Source organism: Fusarium keratoplasticum, chromosome 3, assembly GCF_025433545.1.
Source record: "Fusarium keratoplasticum isolate Fu6.1 chromosome 3, whole genome shotgun sequence".
NCBI lineage: Eukaryota > Fungi > Ascomycota > Sordariomycetes > Hypocreales > Nectriaceae > Fusarium > Fusarium keratoplasticum.
In genome coordinates, this window is record NC_070531.1 from 424,919 (window position 1) to 449,174 (window position 24,256).

General features: G+C 49.9%; 7 protein-coding genes across 7 annotated transcripts; 3 read left to right on the plus strand and 4 right to left on the minus strand.

Moving 5' to 3' along the window:
* Positions 1 to 7,546: 7,546 nt before the first annotated feature.
* NCS57_00350400 (Laccase-2) lies at positions 7,547 to 9,319 on the minus strand (the record flags this gene model as incomplete). The annotated part of the gene is made up of 2 exons (XM_053053496.1): positions 7,547 to 8,346; positions 8,404 to 9,319. 2 exons carry the CDS (start codon positions 9,317 to 9,319, stop codon positions 7,547 to 7,549), a joined length of 1,716 nt encoding a protein of 571 aa, XP_052915656.1.
* Positions 9,320 to 10,201: 882 nt separating this feature from the next.
* On the plus strand, positions 10,202 to 10,877 carry NCS57_00350500 (uncharacterized protein; the record flags this gene model as incomplete). Its single annotated transcript, XM_053053497.1, has 2 exons — positions 10,202 to 10,475; positions 10,531 to 10,877. The coding sequence occupies 2 exons, from the start codon at positions 10,202 to 10,204 to the stop codon at positions 10,875 to 10,877; spliced, it is 621 nt and encodes a 206-aa protein (XP_052915657.1).
* A 1,067-nt stretch (positions 10,878 to 11,944) lies between these two features.
* Positions 11,945 to 14,539, minus strand: NCS57_00350600 (uncharacterized protein; the record flags this gene model as incomplete). The annotated part of the gene is made up of 1 exon (XM_053053498.1): positions 11,945 to 14,539. One exon carries the CDS (start codon positions 14,537 to 14,539, stop codon positions 11,945 to 11,947), a length of 2,595 nt encoding a protein of 864 aa, XP_052915658.1.
* Positions 14,540 to 15,166: 627 nt separating this feature from the next.
* NCS57_00350700 (Ricin B-type lectin domain-containing protein) lies at positions 15,167 to 18,335 on the plus strand (the record flags this gene model as incomplete). Its single annotated transcript, XM_053053499.1, has 2 exons — positions 15,167 to 16,045; positions 16,110 to 18,335. The coding sequence occupies 2 exons, from the start codon at positions 15,167 to 15,169 to the stop codon at positions 18,333 to 18,335; spliced, it is 3,105 nt and encodes a 1,034-aa protein (XP_052915659.1).
* A 569-nt stretch (positions 18,336 to 18,904) lies between these two features.
* On the minus strand, positions 18,905 to 20,145 carry NCS57_00350800 (uncharacterized protein; the record flags this gene model as incomplete). The annotated part of the gene is made up of 2 exons (XM_053053500.1): positions 18,905 to 19,946; positions 20,003 to 20,145. The coding sequence occupies 2 exons, from the start codon at positions 20,143 to 20,145 to the stop codon at positions 18,905 to 18,907; spliced, it is 1,185 nt and encodes a 394-aa protein (XP_052915660.1).
* A 1,220-nt stretch (positions 20,146 to 21,365) lies between these two features.
* Positions 21,366 to 21,806, plus strand: NCS57_00350900 (SnoaL-like domain-containing protein; the record flags this gene model as incomplete). The annotated part of the gene is made up of 1 exon (XM_053053501.1): positions 21,366 to 21,806. One exon carries the CDS (start codon positions 21,366 to 21,368, stop codon positions 21,804 to 21,806), a length of 441 nt encoding a protein of 146 aa, XP_052915661.1.
* Positions 21,807 to 21,998: 192 nt separating this feature from the next.
* On the minus strand, positions 21,999 to 23,516 carry NCS57_00351000 (uncharacterized protein; the record flags this gene model as incomplete). The annotated part of the gene is made up of 1 exon (XM_053053502.1): positions 21,999 to 23,516. One exon carries the CDS (start codon positions 23,514 to 23,516, stop codon positions 21,999 to 22,001), a length of 1,518 nt encoding a protein of 505 aa, XP_052915662.1.
* Positions 23,517 to 24,256: the final 740 nt, after the last annotated feature.

The window sequence follows — 24,256 nt, forward strand, 5'->3', positions numbered from 1 at the left end:
ATATCGAGGAGCCTCGAGCTGAGGCCTGTTCGCAATTGCAGGCATGGATGGAGCGGAGGCAACAGCAACCGCCAGGAGGCCCGGAAAGATTTTGAAACGAAAACGCCCGTCACGATATTTTATCATTGTCGACGAAACCGCCTCGAGCATGGTCAAAGATATCACGTCACATCACAACTCAAGTCTCTGTAAGAACACAGTTGGCTTAGTGTTTCTCCAAGACAACCGTACGGCGATGACATCCGGCAAACTGGGCTGGCGAGACACTGGGACGCTGCATCAGATACACGACGACCCCTTTGGCAACATACTTCTCAGGTCTGAGAATGATACTTTTCAGAAAAGAACATGGATACTTAGCATCGACCAATATGCATCCCGCACAGATTACAACCACGAAGGTTTTATTGGCTCACTCAAGGAGCCTTTTCAGGTGGGTATTCATGGCCTTACCGATGCTAGGAAATCTCAACACCTGGCTCAACCTATCCGAGCGACGAAAAGTCCGCACATGCAAACGAAGCTTTACTCGGACACAGTAGCTCCCGCGTTGAAAGCAAACACGCCTTCAGAATGGAAAGAGGAGAAACAATTTCTGAGCCTGAGAGACCACGCCGAGGCATGCCTCTCGAACAGTGATCTGAAGCATGCCCTTGTCGCGTTTCAACGTTGCTTGAAGATGAACATTCCATGGCCCGACGCGAGATGGGAATTAGCAGGGTCCCTGGCTCTCGTCCAGATGGGTCTCGGGGATTACACCAAGGCAGAAAAAGAGCTACAGAATCTACTGACAAAAATCACAAGTGCCGGGCTGGATGACAGGGGCAGGAAAACTGTTGATAAAATCCGGGGAGAAACAGCTTTCAGACATGCTCTTGCCCTGTCCCGCCTGGAAAAACACAACGAAGCATTAAAGTGCCTGTCTAGGATAAAGATCTCCACGGGATCCGAGCAACCATCTATCCTGACAGAAGAAGCGCTCATGCTTCAGGGTAAGGTTTCTCGACTACAGGCACTCTCAAGGGCCTATCTAGGCTTCCAAGATTTGCAGAATCTCAATCATGATCTGGTCGAAGCGGACCGTTGCTGCAAGGAGCTTTTGGATGTACCACCAACTGATGGGGAAAAGCCCGGGAGAGCCAACATGCACGAGTACCGATGGACGCAGACTTCAACCACTCTCAACAAGTCCCGAGTTGTCATGCTTCAAGGTGGTTACAGAAATGCGCTGCAAATACTGCAACCAGCCCTACGAGACGCCATCACGACGATTGGAGAGACAGACGTTCTTACTCTGGAGGCCACACTACCCAGTTGCCAACTCCAAATACTGACAGGCCAGGTTAGCCGAGGAAGGCAATCCTGCGAGAGATGTGTCGATGTCATCGTGGACGCCCTAGGCCCTGAGCACAACCTTGCTTTGGAGGCCGAATATCTGTTGAGTACTGCGGACCAGGCTGAAGGGCTTTTGACTTTGGCACTGGATAATTCTCTAGCTCTATGCCGTCGTGCCGAATCCAGGACCGACTTTGGTCCCAAGCATCCGGCAACTTTGAGGTACAGAAGCCAACTCGGTGGTCTACACCTTCAGCGTGACAACTATCTGGAGGCAGAGTCAATTCTAGAATCAGCTTGGTCCCACTCAGCAGATGAACTGTCACTGAAAGTCCACCCAAATACTCTCAGGATTCAGTCCCAACTTGCGCTGGCCCGGTATCACCTGGGAAGACTTGACATGGCTGAAAGGGATGTCTGGACTGCCCTGCGCGGCCAGTTGAACACTTACCTGAGGATGAAAGACGGGAATCTAGGGCTGGAACACGATTGTGACAACGAATTCTTCAAGAAGATGCCCTTTGTGCTCGACGACATTAGGGGCATTTACGTGGCGCCCCGGTCGAAGCTTGACGACCAAATGCCTCACCCCGACATCTTTATTTCCCTCTTAACCTTGGGTAAAGTCTTGTCGAGAAAAAAAGAGCCAGATTTGGACCTGGTTCTTGAAATATTCTGGCTTGTACTTGTCTCCGCACAGGAGCAACTTGGGCCCTCCCATGAACTCTCGCTGGCGGCATCACTTGCCATGGGCGAAGTTTTCTCTGGGAGAGCACGGATGGAGTCAGATGATACACAGCAGCAGCGAAAGTATTATCTGAAGGCTGCCTCTTACTACAATTTCGTCGTGTGTCCGGGGTCATTGATTGGCGGCCCGGATCACTTGCCTGACACGTGGGAGGGGGAGGGGTAGAGCGTGGTCTTGCGTGCATTAGGCGGGCTGAAAGGTGAAGGGATGGTTAAATGAGAGTTAAAGGTCTTAACATATAATTGTTGATAAGTCGGGCTCATCCTTGAACCTGTGTGTATTGCTTGTGTTGATCATGAGATAATTCCTTCCTTCCCCTTTGGGCCGCGACGTGGCCTTCCTAATTGTGCCTAGTCCGCCCGGCTAACCGGAGATCACCCGGCCGGCCATTGAAGGCACGTGACCATCACCAGAGCTATCATATAGGGCCCAATCCAACAATACTATACCACTCGACGAGGATTGCAATCTTAAGGAAGGGCAGGACAAATGAGTAAAAGGCGTCGAATATGAAAACGTACTGTAGCATGTCAGTAGCATATCAGTAGCTGCCTCTTGCAATACGCAGTCGGTTCCCAAGCACTCACGTAGGTCATCGACATGATATCACGAAGGCGGACATCAAGTCATCAGGGCGGAAAATTCTATTACTCAGCGGCATATATCTCGGCATGGGGTATTGGCTCTAAGGAGACACCTGCTTGCATATGCCAAAAGATCCACGCTTCCTGATCCGAGCGTCCCGATCCGAGTGACCCAGCTCGCGCGTCTCGGCCCGCTCCGCCAAACAGATCTGATCAACTCCTTGCTATGTAGATTCTATCGAATCTAACCCTTCCACATCTCTCATGAATAAGACCCTTGCACAGGTGAGAGTCATGGGGCTCGCACGTTGCATTGCATTGAAACCTTACTAGTGCTCAACTCTTGTTGACTAGATCTTCCAGATCAATATGGGGCAAAGCGGAGAGGAGTGGACCCGCCGCAACATGGTCGATTATCTCATGGAGTGCCTTCTTTTGGCAAGTCATACGTGCACCGCCGGCGGTGCAAATAAGGTCACGTGATATATCGCACCGCCGGCGGTGCAAATAAGATCTGTTATGTAAGACCGACTTATATGTGTGTGATCAAGAGATATCCCTCCCTCATCTATTAAGAGAGCATCTATTCGTGCAATTGAAGAGATTACGAGGCCTTCTATGTATACAGATATTCAGGATACAACGTAATCTATTAGCCACGCGCCAATCTGCCTTGGGCTGTGAACAATATGTGATGCCCTCACCTGCACAACTGAATAGCACGGTTATGAAGTGAATCACTTCAATACTTCTAATATATAAAGCAGGCTTTTTCCTATTGAAGGAGACTTTCATCCTCTCTCAAATAACATCGCGAAGATGAATAACCGGAATCACAACCAACGTCAGACCCCTCAGGACTTCCCTATCTTCGTTGATAGCACATCAACACCGGCCGGGGCAGTATATCCAATAAATACAAATATCCCAGCTACTTTGCATATCATTACTGGTAACCAGCAGCAAGAGCAACGCCCCAATAATCCTCACCCGGGAGCCCAGCCTCTGCAGATGCATTATTGGTGGGCTCAACATACATTGCCGAATGACCCTACCACATCTAATGCTCTGTATGCCCAGAATCCCCCAAGCCCTTGTGAGAGCGCAGAATACTCAGTATCCTCCTCAAGGTGCGCCTATCGCTGTGCTATCACGCCCATGGGGATATCAGGTTGAGGGAGAGTGGCATGTTGCGTATTGGAATCAGCAGCTGCAGCAACAACAACAGAGGGTTAACCCTGATATTAACCCCCATTGGAGTACACATACCCTTCAGGCCAGAGATCAGGTATATCGGAATCAGCCCGTAATCATCCCGGGCACAGTTTGGCCCTCGCCGGCGGTGGGGATGACTACCTATCAGCCAACCGTCACAGCATTAGAGAATGCAGGGATTCACATTGCGGATATTGATCAGAATGGCTATGTGCAGTGGTATTGGCAAGGAAGGCAGTAATTTATGTAGGGATAGTTATTTTCTTATATAGATAATTGAAGGCTACCAGGCCCATATTACACAATCATTTAACTCACCCATAGCTCAACCAAAATAAGCCATTAAGTTATATATGATATACTCGGAAATTTGCCTTTTCTTTCTCTTTCAAATAGTATATACTAATTATATCTCATATTAATTTTACAAATGTTAGTGGGGGGGGTTCCCGCCTCTATACCAATCCTCCTGTAATTCACGATCCCTTTCAGCAGCATCCCAGATATGCTGCATCCCTCGCCGCTGTAGAAAGGGCTCCTGTGCCATCTCTTTCTCTACATTAGATTCAACCCGCTCAGTCTCAGCCTTATCCCAATCAAGATAACTCATCATCTCCTCCTTAGTCCAGTCCCTAATGCCATTTCCCTCCTTGCAATGCCTCCCCATTTGCTTATAGTCAAGGCACCAGTTATACTCAGCTTTAGAGTAACGTGTAGGCAGCTTCATAGCCTTCCTAAATTGCTGGTTGGTCTTGACCATTCCCCGAGGCAACGTAGCATACCAGGCCTCTCGTGCTTCCTTATATCGTTGGAAGATAGCACGAGGATCATCAGCTCGCAATGCAGGCGCGGCTGGGGTAGCCATTGGCATAGCTGCCGGGGGAGATAATACCCGAGTTGTCGTGTGTGTTGATATATGTGTTGTTGTAATGGTCTCGGATATAATAGAGGCGCCTGATGGGGATAACGGGGATAAAGAGCGGGTCACAGAGCGAGAAGATATATGCGTTATTATCTGCGTGGTCGTAGAAGTCTGGACTGGAGCCGCCGGTGGAGCTGTTAATAGATCCTCGTAGCGCAAGGGGCAAGCCTTTGAGGTCATCTTATGGCCAAGCTCATGACATCTCGAACACTTTGGTTGTGCCCTTGGCTGTGATGCCCTCTCAACGAGCTCAAATGTACTGGGCTCACGCTGTGTGCTCGTTGCCGGCAGCGTTGAATTAGCCGCTAGGCGATCAAATAACTTGTGAGGCTCGATGAGAAGCTGGGGGGATCCCTGAGCGCTGGAGGTGCCAATGTGTGTGGAAATGGTGTAGTTGAAGGGGCTCATTTCGCACTAGCAATAGCTGAAGGGTATGAGCACAAGGCAGACCAAGAGTCCTCGTGAATACGCCTGTACACGCGGGATATGCTTTTTAATAGTCGTTCCCGCTGAGAGTCAACCTTGTGTAAGGCTTCATGTGAGATCCAGCCACGGATATGGCTATATAATACCCCTGATAGCTGAAGAGGCGTGCTTGTGTGCTGCTTGGCCTGAAGTGCCTCGAGTTCGGCAAGCTGATTTGACAGCACAAGCTTGAGGATCCTCCAGGCTCCAAAGAGGTCAGCTTGCGAGGTCTTCAGGTGTGATTTAACAAGCTTATGAATACCCTCACAACGTGACGTAACATATTGCTTAAAGTGGAGGTATTGATCAACCCACGCCTTGACAAATCGCTCCTTGTAGGGATCCAGCCAGGTCTGGATAAGGTAGCCCACCTCATTGATATGCTTCGGGATGTAGAGCTCCTTAAGCTTTTTTTGAGGTTCTCGTCGTAAATATCCTCTGTTGCTGAGGCAACAAGCTTATGCCAGAGGGCAAAGAACTCATTCCACTCCTCGAGCCCCTTAGGGTTGCTTTTATCTTGAGTGAATGCAGGCATACAATAACTCAAGACAGCTTTATTAATATGCCATAAGCATAATAGCGAGATTGACTCAGGGAAGCATGAATGAGAAGCAATTGCATTCATACAAGCTAGGCAGCGATCTGTGAGTATCACAGATGGAAGAGCCACCTTATGAAGCTCGTATATGCTCCGTAGATGTGCGAGGGCCCAGGTATAGTCATCTTCTTCCTCGCCACTGAGGAATGCAAATGCAACGCAGAAAGTTCGTTGACAGGCATCCACAGCAACTATCTCGAGAAGAGGCATCTTATACTTATTGGTCTTATACGTACAGTCCATTATAAGCACCTCGGGATAAGATTGAAGGTACCCCAGTGACTTTGGATGTGCAAATATTGCTGCCGTAACTCGACTATCATTATCGAGACGAAGACGACTCCAGAAGCCCTCGCTCTCGAGCTCATTGGCAAGGGCACGTATGTTGCTTTGGCCCTGAGCGAGGTCTCGCTTACCCCGTGCAATGCAATTATAGATATCCTGCTGTGTAGCAAGTGTATCTGAATTGATGCGTAGGTAGGACCTAATCTCCCTTGGTTCAACGCCGGCCCCGTGAAGCCGTTGAACCATTGATTCGTCTTGCCGGGATAATTGACGAAGCGTTGGATGTGCCACTTGACTGAAGCTTGGCTCATGATTATGCTTATCAAAGCCAGCCTCGGGACGATGCCTCAGACTCCAAATACCGCCGCAGAGGCTCTCCTTTGCTATGACAGAGAAGCGGCATCCCGTACGGCGCGTTATGGTCTGCCGCCGTTGCTGCTTTGGGTCCTTGGGGGGCAGGAGTGCGCCCTGCTCCACGGTCACAGTTGAAGATAACTACGCATCTTCCATTGGGAGTCTTCCTTGATCTCCCAGTCACAAAGGCATAGCCTCGCGGCGCAGCCCAGGCATTGATCGCGGTGCGTAGGTCCTCGCGGCTGTGATATTCGCCCTCGGGGGGAAAGGGCATCATCGGGGAAGGAGCGAGAAGCCGCAATTGGATCCATTGGAGCAGGGGAAAGGGATTGTAGATAGAATTGATAATGTAGAAGCTGCTGGTCATTGAATTGGGGCGATAGAAGCTGTTGATGATTAAATTGAGGGCCTTATTCGAAGGGTGTTATCCCTGTTCAATAAGACCACGTTGCCCTTATTTGCACCGCCGGCGGTGCGATATATCACGTGACCTTATTTGCACCGCCGGCGGTGCACGTATGACTTGCCCCTTCTTTTGGGTCCGTGATTACCTAATCGGAGCTTTTACAGCAAATGCAGCCAATAATAGATACTTCTATAGAGGTGATTTCACCCCTCTGAAATAAGTACTGGCGGGGAGACGGACCCACCAGCCTCAGGACACACTCCATGAGATTAACTCCATGGCTTTCTACCTCCATTTAGGCCTAAATATTAAGCGAGCTGCATGAAGTTCCGTCATATCCAAGCTTAGTTGCGCCGCAACCTGACAGTTACCACGCAAGCGTCGACAAACGGGGTTTCCACACGAACACATAAAAGAAGGCAATCGCAGAGGGTGCAGCCTTGTGGTTTGGAGCTGCTCTTGGTTCTAATAAAAACTAAGCAATAAATCATATATCTTTGTGCACATGCAGAGTGACCTTGTCTCGTGGAGCTACACAGACTTATAGTTGGCTAGAGTACTTAACTGGCCTATGAAGCAAACATCTCTCCTTCCCAACCACATCTTGTGTTCCCAAAACGCTTCCCACCACGACTCACACACCAGAGTCATGCTGCACAATTTCATACTCATCCTTGTGTGCGTTCCATTCTGTACACACATCAGACAACAACGAGCTATCTACGATCGCAGGGATCTCGCTAGCTCTCTCAATAAACTGCAGAGCAAAACCCTCAGAAACATGCCAGCCAATATGACAGTGCATAAGCCAGGCGCCTGGGTTGTCCGTCTCCCAAGCCATCACCATGTATCCAGAAGCTGGCAGCATTGCCGTGTCTCGGCGAGGCGGATTATTAGTATTCAGCGCCACAGAGGAGTCATAGGTGCCAGTACCCTGTGCGAGGATAAAAAAGTCGTGTCCATGCAGATGGATAGGGTGAGGAACCGGGAGGGTTGTCTGAATAACAAAGTAGATCCACTGGTATTCTGGGAACTCGATGACGGCGTTTTGGGTCTCCCAGTTAGTAGAACCGCTAAGAAGCGATTGTAGTGTCGGGGCACTCCAGTCGACGAGAAACGTAGTGCTGTTTAGGTACCATCTGAAGAGTCCAGCATCGTTTCGGCCCACAGTGGCGTCCTCGAAGTCGCTCCATTCGGCTCCCTGAACAGTCTTCGGAACAGCCGGAACGAGATTTGGGGTCTCATCTTCACATCCGTCCACAAACTCGTATGCAGATGTGTCTGGAGTCGATGGGCTTTCGCCGTAATAGACAATGCCCCTGACATTGTCGGCGCTTTCGATGTTGGAGCAGGCTGACTGGGGAACGGCCCTTAGCCAGAAGTTATCTGACACGTCAGCCTGATCGGCGTTGACGATGACATCGATTCGTTGTCCTTATGGAGAGATAAGATTAGCTGAAGGAAAGAATACAGATATAGGGCCAAGCTCACCTATGCCGATGTTGACATATTCGGTCGTATAAGGCTCCACGGGCACCAAGTCTGCAGCAATGACTGTCAAAGAATGACCGTCAATAGAGAACTTCCAGTGCGTGTCGATTGCGGCATTAACGATCCTGAGACGGTATGAAGTTCCTGCCGTAAAGGGCAAAGTGAACCGAGTTCCGGTCTGTGCTTCATCTCCATCTTCCCCGTAGACGTTGGTCCCGTTGATGAGGCCGTTCTCCAAGGCCGGAGGCCCATTTAGCTCAGCCTCCTGATAGAGCTCATCCACAGTCTGAGAATCCCAGTCGTTCAGGAAAAGGGAACCAAGGTCTTCATCGTAATTGGCTGTCGCAGGACCATTAATTATAATGCCGCCAAAGATCCCTTGGTATGCCTGCAGTCCAAAATGGGAATGATACCAGCTGCTGCCATACTGTGTTGCTTTCCACTCATAGGTAATCGTTTCATTGACAGCAACAGGGCACTGCGTAATAGCAGTTACGCCATCATGCTGGTTGGTGAAGTTTTGTCGAATACCATGCCAGTGAATAGATGTTCCGTTTAAAGACGTAGAGAGAGAGTTGGTAACATGAACGACAACAGTGTCACCCCAGTCCGCAATGATGGTAGGGCCGGGAATGCTTCCATTGACTGCCATAGCAGATCTTGGTCGCCCATCCGGAGAAACAACGACGTCTGTCAACTCAAGCCAGTACTCCCTGGTGACGCCAGTATCAACTGGCTCAGTCCAGTAGTCGGTATCGATGGAGTAGTCGCACCACTGGCTCCGAGTGGTCGCTGTGTTTCCGTCACATACGGCACGGGGATGAAGTTCGTTGGGTAGTGCAATTCCTAATTCTGGAAAAGCCAAGGTAATGTGCCACCAGAAAATGGCGTTGGCAATGTTGAAGGGGTGATGCATCATGAGCAAGGAGGTAATAAGGCACCTGACCAGCGAAACGAATTGATCAGTTCAGGGCAAGTAAGAGCAATTGTGAAGTTTGATTGAGGTTTGTATGATATTTCTGGCTGGGAAGTGCAAGCTATATATACAAGTCTCGTTAGCTGGCATCTTCATTCATTCACCCATAGTTCTTTGCTTCCTGGTCATGTTGCCATGCACCCATCCCCGGTCTCGGCACACATTCTTTCTTATCCTATGACTAAGAAGACAAACCATAGCGTACAGAAGACCCCTTCAGTGCGTCTATCAAACTCCACCTTCGGATGCTAATTTGACCACCGCGCATAACGGAAAAATTTCATCTCTCGGAGTGCAAGGCTTGGCTCAACTGAACTCTATTCGGATGCCATGGGACTCGGCCTGCTCGGAAGTGAAATTGCATCAAGTTCCGCTGACAACTATTCGTCTTCAAACAAGTGACCCATGACTCCATCTCTCATACGACCTCGTGATGGACACGTACGCATGTAATGACTCGTGCTGCCTCTAGCATTGTGGTAGCATGTTAGGACCAATCTCATAGTTCTATCACGCGCCTTTTAATTCCCCCCCTGTCAACTCAGAAGCCGTTCTCGAGCTGGGATGGATGGCCATGCTCTCTTTCCTACACTCAACCGCTTCGCCCTCCCCTAATCCTCTAGTATAAGAACCATCGCCGCATCCCCTATTTTTTATTCACTCAAGTGCTAAGCATTTAGTATTTCTACACTGCTTTGGAATTGAACTATCTTATAGAGTTCTAAGTCTTTTGTCTATTCGAAATATCATCTCAATCATCAACCATTATTCCTCCCAAACCGTCCTGCCCAAAAGCAATACCGACCACCCAGCAAACTCACCATGCATCCTTTCAAGTTCCCCCTGCCTCAGGCTGTTATTCTGTCAGCTCTTGGCTTTGTCTCATGTGCATCCTTGGCTCGACCACAGGAACCATTCCAGCTTTACGCCTATGGCGAGGGTATTGGTGGTCTCGTTTTGTTTTCTGACGGAGGTACAGTGCCCCCAGAGTCTGGAAAGACAAGATCTGCTACGGAGCATAGTCTGACACAGGTAGTTGGTATCTACGCGGGAAATCCTGGGGACTTTGATAGTGACCAGGCTGCTCCCGTGATATGTGAGTGCACGATGGATCATGACATGATAGAGCTTTAATTCTAACAAGATTCAAGTCACGGACAATGATGGGACGTGGGCTTGTTCTCCAAATAGGACTGGCCTAGATGGTGCAAGTCAGGCATCCTGGTCAAACCTTACACTTGCCATCCCGGATCCGTCATCATCCTCACACGGGGTGGAGCTTCTAAATGGCACTGAAGACACCGATGGGCGTGTGACAACTGGGTTTTCTTTCTATGGAGCTGTCGCTTTTGTGCACGAGGCCGGTTTGTTCACATCTTTGTGGTATGGTACTGCCCATGCAAGAAGTGGAATATTTTTCGTAAATTGGAACGTGACAGAGAACGACGATGCCTCGGTGCTCCTTAGCATCAGAGCCACGCCTCCGATCGAGGACTGACATGCCAATATTAGGCATTGAGGTTATGATCTCGCTCGTTTATGTACCTAGCTCGTGTGGTATATTTACTACTTGTATAGTACTTAAATCATATCCTATCTATACCTTACACAACTCAGCGACTCTCACGACTGTGACGATCGTGGGGTTTCCAAGGGATAAACCAGTCGTACTGGGTTGATGTTGGCAGAGGGTATGCTGGCGTTGTCTTGAACAGGGTGTAAGTCACGTCTGGTAATGTGCTCAAAGGTATTGAGTGTACTCAAGTTGTATTGATAGCTGGAGTAGCTAGTACATAGGAAAGTGCAAGTGAGTGTGTTCTATATACTTGTGTCGACTCACGGTTCGTGAGTCGTGGCTTACGGCGAGTTGTGAGACGCATCGTGAGTCCTGTGGTCAGGCCCACGGTACGTACCATCCTTCAGCGTCAGTCGCTGAGCGATTGGTTGCCTTCCGTGGGTCGCACGTGATCCCGGCGGTTGTCATAACCAGTGCCGTGACAACGACAAGGTTGTGGAAAATCTTTTACTACTTCTTAGTATGTTAGTATAAGAATTATATATTTCTTAAGGGATAAACTAGTTATACTAGGTTTATATTAGTAAAGAGTGCTAAGTATAGTTTAAGTAGTAAGGTTATAAGTTTTATTTAATAATATACTTAAAAGGTATTTAATATAATTAAGGTATCTTAATAGCTAAAGTAGTTATTATATAAAAACAGTTAAATAAATATATATTATATATTTAAACTACTTATAAAAAAAGATTATAAGATTTGTTTATTTAATAAAGTTATTATAAGTAAGCATTATATTATTTTATAATTTTATATTACTTAAAATAAGAATTAAAATATTATAATTAATATCTTAATAATTTTAATAGTAAAGGCTTTATCCTTAAAGCCTAATGTCTTAGTAAGCTTAAATTAATTAGGTTTATTTATATAAGATAGGTAAATCTTAATATCAGATCCGTCTAGCTGGTGTCTGTCCCAAGTTTCAATAGTTTGGTTTATCCCCCTAAAGCTACTGCATGCACAAGGCCCCAAGGCCCGTTCGGCAGTTACACCCCGAAGTGAACATAGGGCACCCAGTACAATCCCACTGCCCCTTCATCATCGTCATCAGAGCAGGAATGAACATCCCTATTTCCCCTTTCTCCCAAAGCCGGGTTTCCTACCACCGCTGGAAGTTCTGACCTCTTTCGCTTGGCTGATTGACCACCCCGTGAGACCCTAATGAGCCGCTTCGACCACTCATCTCGAAGGAACCGAGCAGCGGCATGTAAGCCACGACTCACTGACTCATCCGTCATCCCGTTCTTCTCGATCGTCTTGTATGTGGTTCTAGCTACATGGACGCAAGATTCATCCTCAACCTCCCACAAGGTACCAATGACATGACGAAAACCAGCCAGTTGGCATCCGCTAACCAGGTGTATGTTCTCGTCGGAAAACCTCTCGTTGTCAATGCGTCCTGTTTCACAAGCCGATAGGTATGCCAGAAAGGGAGGGTTGTCATGAAGCTTCTCGTCTAGGAGTGAGCCGACTGTGAAAGGGTCACTCTGCCAGTCGTTGAGTAGTAATTTGCTGTTTAAGGGGTCGTCGCTGTTGGTCTTGCCATGGCCAGCAAAATGAAAGATGGTGCAATTGCGTAGATGTGGCAGAATATCCTTCTTCCGTGGTCTGGGTTCGATGGGATTGAGTGACATTGATTTACAAAACTTGCGCACTTCTGACACCTCTCGAGTAGCGTACGGAAGAGTTCCGAGAATTGCGTTGGTCCTTTCCATAGCGGTGAGAAGTGCATGCTGTGGACCAGAAGTTACAGCCGGACGACGCCGGCTCTGGATGAGTGACTTGATGGAGGATGTATACGAAGATACAACTCTGTCCAGGACCGTCTCGGAGGTGCCAGAGGAGTACTTGCCAGCTGCGTGAATTGGGAACTTGGAAAGCATTCCAGTTGGTATCCACCAGACATGAGGCCAATTGTCGTCCGTGGGTGTCTGTGTTAACCCAAGGGCGTTCAAGATTGGCTCTGCGACTGCTTCCCAAAGCCAACTCAGGACCTTTGGTGACCCCAGAGCATCCTGCGGTTGTTTTTGCGGGTTGTTCCACCCTGGCTCAGGCATAGTTCCCTCCCACTCATTTCTCTCCAAGAGGGCTTCCCAGAGGTTAAAGTTGCGTTTAGAGACGGACTCTTGGCGTAGCAGCACGGGTGTCTCATCGAGGCTTCGAATTGTGTAAAGGTCCTCGACGTCCCGCAGAGTAAGCTTGGGTAAAGGCAATAAGCTCAGCTGGTGAGGCTCGACAATGATTGCATCACATCGAAATTGGCTCACGTTGATGACGACAATGGGACCGTGCTTGGCAGCACTCTTCATCTCTGCTGCCGAAGGGGGCACGAGGTAGTCTTCGAACCCAGGTTCGTTGCGGATTCTGCCAAGTAGGTCCTCTAGTTGTTCGTCTGCTTCTTGTCGCCGTTCCGACTTGATCTGCCAAGATGTTCTGGGATCATCAGGTTGTCGCTCATACTGTAGAGGATCGTCGAGGGCATTCCGGATACGGGCCAATTCGTCCGCGAAGTGTGGATGTTGGACTCGCAAGCTCCCAAGGTCGCTTCGCATCTCTTCCATGGATCGTGAAAGCACGCCCCGACCTTCTTCAAGAAGACGTAGGGCGACAGACATGTCTTTTCCGGCGTTCAAGGCCATGGCTGCAGCGTCGGATGCCATCCCAGCTACTTGCCCAAGCATGTGCAGTCTGTCAGAATGATGAAGCGACCGAAAGATTAGCTTCGGAAAAAGAGAAACGGCTGTGGATGAAGCTTGGTAGGCTTGCTCCCAGTCAGGAACATCCGCGCAGTAGGCGAGTGCTTCTCTTGCGGCCGTAATTCGGTCCAGTGCCGATGATTGCCTTTGGTTGAGAGCCGATAGATGACATTGAATGCACTCTTTCAGCTCATTATTTGACTCGGTCCATATGTATTTGTGACCCAAGTGAGTTCCCAGGTTCTTCCACCGGCCTGCTAGACTTGGATGGTCTTCCGGAGTAAGGCTCACTGCTTCACGCGCGACGGAAATGGCTTCTTCAATGGCGGGTTCGACATCGGATCTGAGGCCCCCCCTCCAGTGACGATAACCGAGATGCACTCCCAGATTGTCCAGGCAGTTAGCCCGTGCTGGGTCACTTTTGGGAATCGTTTCCACGGCCTGGCGGCTAATATCGATAGCCTCGTCAAGGTCGCGCACGAAGCCTCTCCCACGATATCGGTTCATGAGCATAACTGCAAGGTTGTCGAGGACTAGGGGTAGGTGCGGATCACTGTCCGATGTGGCATCTATAGCATCCCTCATGATCAAAACAGAGTTTTCAAGATCAGATAAGGACCGTTTCCTCAAATATCGGTCATGAAGCCGGTTAGACAAGTTGTCCAAGAAAACGGCTCGGTTTGTATGGTCAAGTGGTGCGACATCGACAGCTTCCTGAAGCAACTGGATGCTTTCATCGAGATGGCCTGTTGACCCCGTCGTTGAGTACTTGCTGTTTAGTTGTTGCCCAAGTCGGTTCAGGTACAATGCCCGTTCGTAAGGGTCATCTGGGGCAACGTCCACAACACGCTTTGCTTCTCGGGTTGCCTCGTTAGGAGTCGCCATTTGTGCTTGGAGTAACTTTGACTGTCTTCTTGTGGATTAGAAACCTGGTCTGGAATCAGGGCAGAAGCATACAGAGGGAGTTGGAATTGGTAGGTCTTGTGCCGTAGTAGAGGAAATCTGGGGACAGAATCAGGCTCTCACAACAAGCCAACGAACACAACATGCTCATGTTACACAAAGTGTAGTGGCTTAGGCGGGGTAACCGAGGGAAATCCCGCGTTCATGCCTAAGAGTGCCCAATTGCGGTTGTCCGCAGTGAGCCTCACTAATAATGCAGTGCAATCTCTCACTGTGCTTCCATGAAAAGCGCGTACCCATCATTCACCTAAGCTTTGTGTTTCCTTCACTTTCTTGCCAAGCTTACTTGATAGCCTGAAAAGCCCCTATTGAACACCCTCCTCGTCTTGTATCGCATCCAATGTGTGGTGATGGCAGAGCTCATCTTAAGCCCAAAGTCCAAAGCGACCAGCACCCCAGCCGAGTAAGTCTAAATGCACCAACTAAAAACCTACCCGGTATTCACAACCTTGACCTTGACATAGCTTCGATCCGCTTGATCAATTACCCATTACGGCTGAGTCGTCCTTTGGTTCGTCCACCGAACGAAATCAGCAGCCAGCAGAAGTCATGGAAGCAGATGCACGCTTGTTCATACAACATGAGATTGCGGCAATACGGACCGACTACAACACATCCGTGTCTGAGGACAAACGCCTGCCAGACGATTGGCCCACTGATGATAATGTTCAGACATTGGTCAACATGACTGGGCAGCTCTTTGCCTATGCAAAGATTCTCTGTCGTTTCATTGGCGATGATCAGCTGGGAAGTCCCGGTCAGATGCTAGAGGCAGTCCTTAGCTCACAAGGGGAATGTGTTGCATCAAGGCTCGATGAACTGTACGCGCCCACCCTAGCAAGAGCGTACATTGGACAATCTCCCGCGATGATTGAACAGTTTCGACAAGTCGTTGGCGCCATTGTCATTACCGATTCTCCTCTTTCGATACTCGCGCTCTCACGACTCCTCCAAGTTCCTGAGCACACCGTCACGGATCAGTTGAATATGCTTCACTCAGTCATCGATGTCCCACAATCTACTGCGTCACCCGTGCGATTACATCATTCATCTTTTCGACACTTTTTGCTCAGCTCACACAGCGAGTATTCTTTGGATGTAACGCTCATCCATGACTATCTCGCGGCATGTTGCCTTCGAATCATGGCCGAGTGCCTGAGAACAAACATCTGCGGCTTATCATCGCCGGGAACAGATCGTTCAAGTGTCAAACTAGACCGTATTCGCTCTTGCATCCCCGAGGAGCTGCAATACGCATGTCATTACTGGGCCTTGCATGTCAAGCGGGCGGGTTGGATGGAGGATGACGAGGGACGGGTTTTCAAGTTTCTCAACAATCATCTTCTTCACTGGTTGGAGGCGCTCAGTCTTGTTGGGAGTGCAACGGAGAGCATCAGTATTATCCAGACGATGCAGGATTCCATTAATGTGAGTTAGCCCTGGGAGCGTAGGCTCGATGAAGCCCTTGATCACCAGATTGACCGAGGCTTAGCACACCAGAAGGGAGGGACTGTTCGGCCTCCTCGACGATGCCCTACAACTCTTGCGCCACAACATGTCTGTAATCGATTCCAACCCACTGCAGCTTTACTCATCGGCCCTCTCGTTTGCTCCACAGCAGAGTGTTGTGGCAAATTCATTCAGCGACCACATTCCTCAATGGATGTCTCTTCGGCCAGCACGAGAAATCTTATGGACCGATTGCCAACAGATCTTGGAAGGGCACCAAGACGCAGTAAACTCAGTTGCTTTCTCGCCAGACTCGTCACTTCTCGTGTCCGCTTCTGATGATCATACTGTGAGGCTTTGGCGGGTCAGCGATGGGAAATGTATGCAAAAGTTGCTCGGCCACAAGGACGATGTGTTCTCGGCCATATTTTTTCCCAGCGGAGATGTCATTGCCTCGGGATCCGCGGATAAGACAGTCAAGCTTTGGTCCGTCGAAGATGGAAGATGTTTACGATCGCTGAAGGGGCACAACAGTGGTGTGTATGAGGTCGCCGTCTCGTCCGACTCGGCACTTCTCGCGTTTGGCTCCTTCATGCCTGTTGAATTGGAGTCTGGCAAAGTATGGATCTGGTCTATTACCAAGAACAGATATCTGCACGAGATACAGGGCAGTTGGGGGGCAGTTTATTCCGTCTCGTTTTCACCCGACTCGACCCTCCTAGCCTCCGGCACGGAAGACGGAGTGGTCCGGATCTGGAACATCGAGAGTGGCAAGTGTGTTCACACCCTCAAAGAACACGACAATAGCGTCTTTTCGGTCGCTTTTGCGCCAAACTCTGATTATTTCGCATCGAGTTCTTCAGATGGCACTGTGCGCTTGTGGCAGCTGGGCGAGAACAGCTCCATACAAACACTCGAGAGCGGTAACTTTATGACCTCAATTTCCATCTCTTCTGACTCTGCCCTGCTTGCCACTGCCTCTTCAGACGACGAAATCCAGCTATGGAACGTCGACGACGGATGCTGCGACCTACGGCTAGAGGGCCACGTTGACAGAGTCGAGTCGGTTGCGATTTCGCCCTGCTCGAAGCTTTTGGCATCAGCTTCTTCGGACTCAACAGTACGGGTTTGGTTGCCATACAATACTTCAAGTGCCCCCAAGCCCGAGAGAGACCACCGGCGAGTCTGTGCGATCAAGTTCTCGCCCGATCATGCGGTTCTTGCATCTGGCGCAGACGGTAGCATAGTCCAGCTGTGGGATGCCAACGACGGAACTCTCATTCATGACCTCAGGATGGAGGAAGAGGATAATGATGAAGACGAAGATGAGGGTGGAATCGGTGGCACTTACGTCGACATTCTCGAGTTTTCTAATGATGGGACACTCCTCGTCGCAGTCGCGCTAGATGGTGCAGCTCGGCTGTGGAGTGTTGTCGATGGGAAGTGCATTCATGACCTGACCTATGAGGACGGGTGTGTGACCGCAGTGCAGTTTTCCTCTGACTCAACCGTTCTGTTCCTAGGACGTGGAAATGGCAATATCGAACAGCTGATAGTTGGCGAGGGTTTTGGGGACGAGATCTCAGGCCACGGATCATCAATAACTGCCATGTCACTTTCATCTGATTCGACGATTCTCGCATCAGGTGCCTATTGCGGCACAGTACATTTGTGGGATCTGGTTGATAGCAAGTGTCTACATGAGCTTGCAGGTCATGACAGCGAGGTGAAAGCGGTTGTGTTTTCACCCAACACATCACTGCTGGCCACATCATACGAAGACAACGTCGTCTGTCTATGGAGTGTGAACGATGGAAGCTGTACGAGACGGCTGAGAGCCTCAGAGCAAGTGAGATCCATGGCCTTCTCGCCTGACTCGATACTTCTTGCAACTGCTGCCAAAGACGACTTGCTCCAGCTCTGGGACACTGGTGACGGTGAGAGTGTAGCAGATCACAAGTTCCACCGCGTTGGAACCTCTGACATCAGATTTGGCCCCGATGGGTCGAGTCTCATTTTCGATGCCGGCACTCTTTCCATCGAGGCAGCGATTTCAGGTGACAAAAGCACCGACTCAGCCCAGGCATGGATCGATGCTGGCTTTGCAATTAGCCAAGACGAACACTGGGTGACTTGGCGAGGTGATAAACTTCTCTGGTTGCCGGTAACGGTTCGGCCCTCTTGCTGGACAATTCATGAGTCTACTATTGCAATTGGATGTTTATCGGGGAGAACAGTGATTATGAAGCTTGACGTATCTAGAGTCTAATAAGGGAGAAATAATACATCCCTTCGCTTAGCACCGACTGACTCATTTACTGCCTGTCGAATTTGCTCAAGCGTCAAGAAGGCTGCTCTTCAATCATCTAAAAGTAGCTGACAAAACAACACCAGTATACAACTGTTGGTTGCTAACCACAGTGGAATCAATGCAAATCGTTTGCCTGAAACAAGGTGGATATTTTCCGAGACGTCTGGCCTGACCTGCCTCGGTCCTTACGAATTGGTTAATGTCCGTATACTCCACTGTGTTGGTTGCTGAGGCGGAATACAGCCTCATGACCGGGATAGAATGAGCGTCATTGTTAAGTCTCATACGAGTTCCAACCACTTCGGTGTCTTGTGAGTCGAATGTCGTCTCATGAGATGGCTGGGCGCGATGATGATAAGGTATTCCAACGTCTGTTTGCGCAGCGTTGTTGGTCTAGTCGAAACACATTAGGCACCTGGAGACGTGAGCCCAGGGAAATCTTCTCTGATCCATGAATACGGGAGCCTGGGATGTACCTTGAGCCGCGAGAACTCAATTAACCGATCTAATAGCCCGCTCCGTCGCCTCTACCTCAACTCGACTTTCTCCTCCCGGTCATCATGGCCGTCTCCATTTCGCTCATCCTTGCACTCACGGCTCTCATAACATCCAAGCGGCGCTTGCTGCCTCCATCGTGCGTACTGCGCTGCACCCCTGGCGCTGGAAAACGTAGGACTGATCGCTCCACCCTTTTGGAGCAGTCCCTCATCATCAATTCCGCCCCGACCGAAGACATAGCCGTGCCCACTACCCTCGATTGCATCTCGGAGGGCGCTAAGGAAGGCTGGGTACGTCGAGTTTTCTCCGACGAGCCAAACCCTCGTTATTTTCTCAGGCAGCCGACTCACAAGCATCTTCAATCTACCGCCAGTGTAGGCCCAGAATGCCTCCTCAGATAGAAACCCATCACGGGCGTTAAGCCCAACCGTGAGATCCACAATCCGATCCACAACATCCGGGAACATTGGAAAGGATCCCTGCGTCTTTATCACCTCGGCCCGGAGGTCCATCTCCGTGAGCCCTACCACCAGAACTTTCTCAAGTAGCATTGATTGTTCTTCTTTGAAGCAAAGATCCAAGTTTTCGTAGTTTTCGAATAGACCAAGTCCATGAGCCGCCATAACGGCATTTGCCTCGGTCAGCTCTTCAGGGTATCCTACCCCTGGCCCGAAGGGGAAACCTGGGTCTGCGTAGGGCAATTCTTTGCAGAAGTCAGAGCACGCCCAAGGCCGCAGACTGGCGTACTCAAGGGCATCAATTAGATCGTAGTCTGCGAGCCCTGGTATCGGCGGAGTTGTTACAACGACCCTATCGAGTGGACTGCTCGGAGCCAGAGCGGTAGTGGCAGCATCCCGGAGCGAGGTAAACATTTCTGCCAAGGTGCCGACATCTAGTGTTGCGGGCCTACCAAGCTTCTTGTTAATAGATCTGCGCCATTTGCTCCATCGGTTCAATGGTGGAGGCTCGGGTGAGTCGACGAGCCGAGCCATAAGCGCGGTGTAGTCTGGTTGGGCGCGGACGAGAGCAAGGTCCAAGACAGTGCCATTGTGGATATGTGCTGCCGCGGTCCTGTATCTTCAGTTAATCCACTTGTGTATTGGTTTGTGTAAGGAGGGAGTACTTACGCAGAGGAAAAGGAGAGTCCAAACCCTATCCCGGGTGCAGTGTAAACCGTGAGAGGGACGCAATCATGTTTCGGGCAAGGGGGGAAGATCTCGGATGCATTGACGGCTAGGACGAAAAATGCAACAAGATGTTGCAGCTTCATCGCTTTCAAGGGGGGAGGGGTAAAGCGTCGTCTTGCGTGTGCTCGACAGGCTGCTAGGAGAAGTGATGGTCAAATAAGAGGTGGCAGTTTTAACGTATGATACTCTTAAGATGAACTGAGTTTATGCAAGGAGCTGACTAAGATACCTATTTGCTCGTTTAATTGCGGCGAGTATAGCCCGTGCGTATATCAACAGATGTTTCCGGCCTTGAGATGGATGACGTATCAACAGCCTCCGAGATACGAGTTGGAGCTATTAAAAAATCATAAGCCGGGCCTCTTAGAAAGAATATCCCACAATGACCTAGCAATTGCAGAAGGGATATTAATAAAGCATGATCTGTCACTCTTCAGCTACCAAGTCAGCTACTACTATTATCCACTCTACCTCGCGTCGCTATGCGCTGACCCAGGTATGTTATTTAGTGTCTATGGGTCTTCGGTTGCGCGGAACGAAACAATCATTGCAGTGTATGACGATCTGGATTAACCTAGAGTGCTAGGCAAACGGGGAAAGGATAAGAGAATAGTAATAGCTACATACGAACCAGAGGATAGAGATTATGTGTGGGAATACATCCTAATAGTCAAACGATCAAAGGATATGGAGGGTTGGACGAGGATTGGAGTGGGCGAGATTGGACGCCCTAAGGTTGCGAAAGTAAATCGCCGGTCGGTCTCTATCATTCTTGAGTAAATGGGCACCTAGGCAGACTAAGAAGACAGCCCACCAATCTAGAAATAGGACTTGCTTTTGTTTTACGTGAAGATGCCTGCTAAGACAAAACACAGCGATTAGAGTAGATCCTGTACCCAGCCACGGCGACCCGAAGCTTCAAGGCAGGCTTCTCCATTTCCTAGAATACCTATATTGTTTTGCAACCACTCAATCAATATTCCCCTCTTCACCAGTCAGCGTTAATGTGACCTCTTTATCAGCTGTCGCCTTCCTTTGAAAATGACAAGTCAGAGTTTTACTACTACAGACACATGGGGGGCGCCGCGTCACTCGTTAGATGAACGTACCCTGGACTCATGTCCACATCCTCGCCGGCTTCCCGTAGCCGTGCCCGTGCACTGAAAGGGTTGCACTCGGCTGAATCCTTTAGCACTTGGCATTTACTTGCCTCTCTCTACTTATTGTCCAACATAAGAAACACGGAAGCTCCCCTAAAGCTCCCCCGCGTTCCCATCTCTCGAACCAAACCCCTCCATCCAAAATGCCTGTGTCTCCAGACGTCGTCGCCCTTATTACACATAAAAAGGCCCAGTACTGCCACTCCGCCGATTCCAACCAGTGGCAGGTTTTCGAAAAGACCTTCCTCCCCGACGCAACTTTCGTCTTCGTCGACGCCAGAGATGAAGTTATCAATGTTGGGCGTGAATGGTCATTCTCCTCGAGGGATGATTTCGTTGCCTACTTCAGCAGCTCGTTCAAATTTCAACAAACCATTCACTTAGTCGGACCGGGAGAGTTTGAGCAAACCTCTCCAGATGAGATTAAGGTTACGTGGTCCGTCATATACCACTGTGGACCGAGAGATAGTGAGACCGAGGGGCATGGCACTGGTGGAGGGCACTATCATGAGATCTGGAAGAAGCGAGAGGGAGATTGGTTCATGGCTAGTATGAGAATGAAGAGACTTTACTGGAGGACATGATTTGGGGTGAGCGTTGTCTCCGAGGCTGCCCCTAGCCGCTGCGGGAGTTTGCATTCGTTTTCCTGCACGAGAAGCCACCTGGCATATTGGCGCGGCAATGGTAAAAAACTCCAATGCAATAATGAATTTGGTCGTAATTCTGAACTCAGCAGACCAAAGTGCTCAATTCTCCATCTCAGTCCATCTTACTGTTCACAACCCATTCTTCTTGCCGTTGGCACTGGCATCGCCATTTGTGTGACCATTCATCTTAGCATTGCTATTGACCTTGGCAGACTCAGTTGCATCTTCGGCGTCAATGCCTCGATACTCAAAGTACTCATTCCAGGCGAGATCATCGATCAAATCCTGAGCCAGCCTCTTCTCATAGAATATAGAAAACTCGGGTCCTTCATCTGACTCGGGCGAAGGGTCTCGCGGTGGGTAAATGACGATGACGCCTGTGGTGACTCGGTTGATCAGATGGCGGTACGTGACGGGCGTGGCAAAGCCAAAGTCGAGCCTGCTGACGCTGGCATCTCGGTGATCGGTTTGGAGAATCGATAAGGGCGGTTGGGCGTCGATGCGGATGTTCATGGTCGTCTTGTCACGAGCCGTCGCAACCATCTCTAGTGTTTTGTCAAGCGACTCCTGGGTCACGCTGTTGGTCATCTTGCGGATATAGGCGGCAATTTGCCATAGAGGCCACTCCGAGATGAGTTCTCCCACATTCGGCTGTTCTACCGGAGCGCTGGGGGATAGAGCGGCAAACATGACATTTTGCTGCAGTCGGGCAGGGGGCTTTGGGCTGTGGAAGCGCCTTCTCATGTCAATCGTCTCGGACCAGAAGATCTTGGACGACATGTCGGTGTTGAAAATGGGAGCGCGCACACGCGTGAGGGTGCGCCAGATGAAGGCTGAAAAGGCATCATAGGTTGAGATCCAGCTGCCATCTTCAGGAGTGGCCAACCTTTTCAGTTCAGCAGCCTTGCTCTTGGGCAGGTGAAACAAGAGCGAGACAGCCTCGGTGTGATCGGGATGCCGCACTTGGGGAGGGGGGCCATCAATCTTGTCTTGTTCAGGAGGCTCCCTCTTGCAAAGTCTTGCCAGGTCGAGATTGGAAGGGTCCCAGTCGGGGAATGGTGTCTTGTTGGCAAAGGCAAAGCAGTTCTCGGCAAGCTGATGCACCAGACCAGACCACCCCATGACATCATTGGTATAATGATGATGGTGAATATGAAAGACAAGCCCCCTCTTGACAAAGTTTGCCTTGAAAGCTGAGGCAACAGGGTGGTTGTTTGGGTCTGCTTCTGGCTTCTCACCATAGGTCATGGGAGGGACGCTCCAGAGCTCGAGATCACCCAGAGCCACGGCGTTGAAGTGTTTTTTCTCGATTTCATCGAAAGAAGGGTAGTCATGGTGGGGAGAGTCAAGCCATTGCACAACGAAGCGGACGGTGCTGTCCTTCTTCTTGACGAATGAATGACCGCCGCCAGGGTCCTTCTCAATTGTGCCGCAGTAGTGTCTGGCTTGGCTGAGGGTACGCTCAAGCCCACCTTTGAGCACTTCAACAGCTCTCGGCTTGTCTGCATCATCTAGACGGAAGAACAGAGCATAGTTGTTGTAGGTGCAGGCGGTAAGATAATCGAGGGTGGAGACGGGGAATCTCTCCTCGTCGGGGTCATTTTCCCATCCAAAGGGATGAAGATAATAGACCTGTTGACAAGGCATGATGACAAAGAAGTGGAAACTCTGCAGAAAAGAAAGCTTGAGCTTGGATTAATTCAAATGGCAGGAATCACGATTGCAGGTCTTTATGGCCCGCTCATGGAGTCGAGCTAGCGATTCGGCGAGTTGCCCGACTCCGTTCAGCGTTGGTTCGTTGGTTGTTGGCTCTCAGTCCAAAGTACGACTTTGTGAAGCATGCCCTGGACAATACGATAGCTCAGGGCAGGGGCGTTCTCAACCCCATGAACCAACCGTTGCAACGTCTCAAGTGAGGATCGGCAACTCAGGCCTATTTTCCAGATCTGAGACCCATAACTTGCAGTCCACGTCACCAGACGGGCCGTTGGCCCCGACAGGCCTGCGTGAGTTTTCCATGGTATTCCAAGAAGAGCGGTCCGGGGATAGCCAGGTCCGATTGGGCGCATGGGACTGTGTTGGTCGCGAGTTTAGCTTGGCGAGACTCTTGGCCCCAGATTGTAGGAAACATAACCTCCGATCCCTGAAGACGCCGAGGGGCAAATACGAGGCGTAACGCTGTTGGTTCTGCGTGGAGTCCTCTCCCCCAACTCAGTTCCTAAGCCCCAACTTTCAAGAGACTGGGCATATTCAAAGGCCGCAGAACCCTTGGATCCTCAGCAGAAGTGCTGTTGCATAGGCCTGGCAAACTTTATTACAAAGTCGAGAGTCTGGGTAGTACAATATTGCAATGTTGTATTCACAAAAACAAGAACTCCGAACCAGGG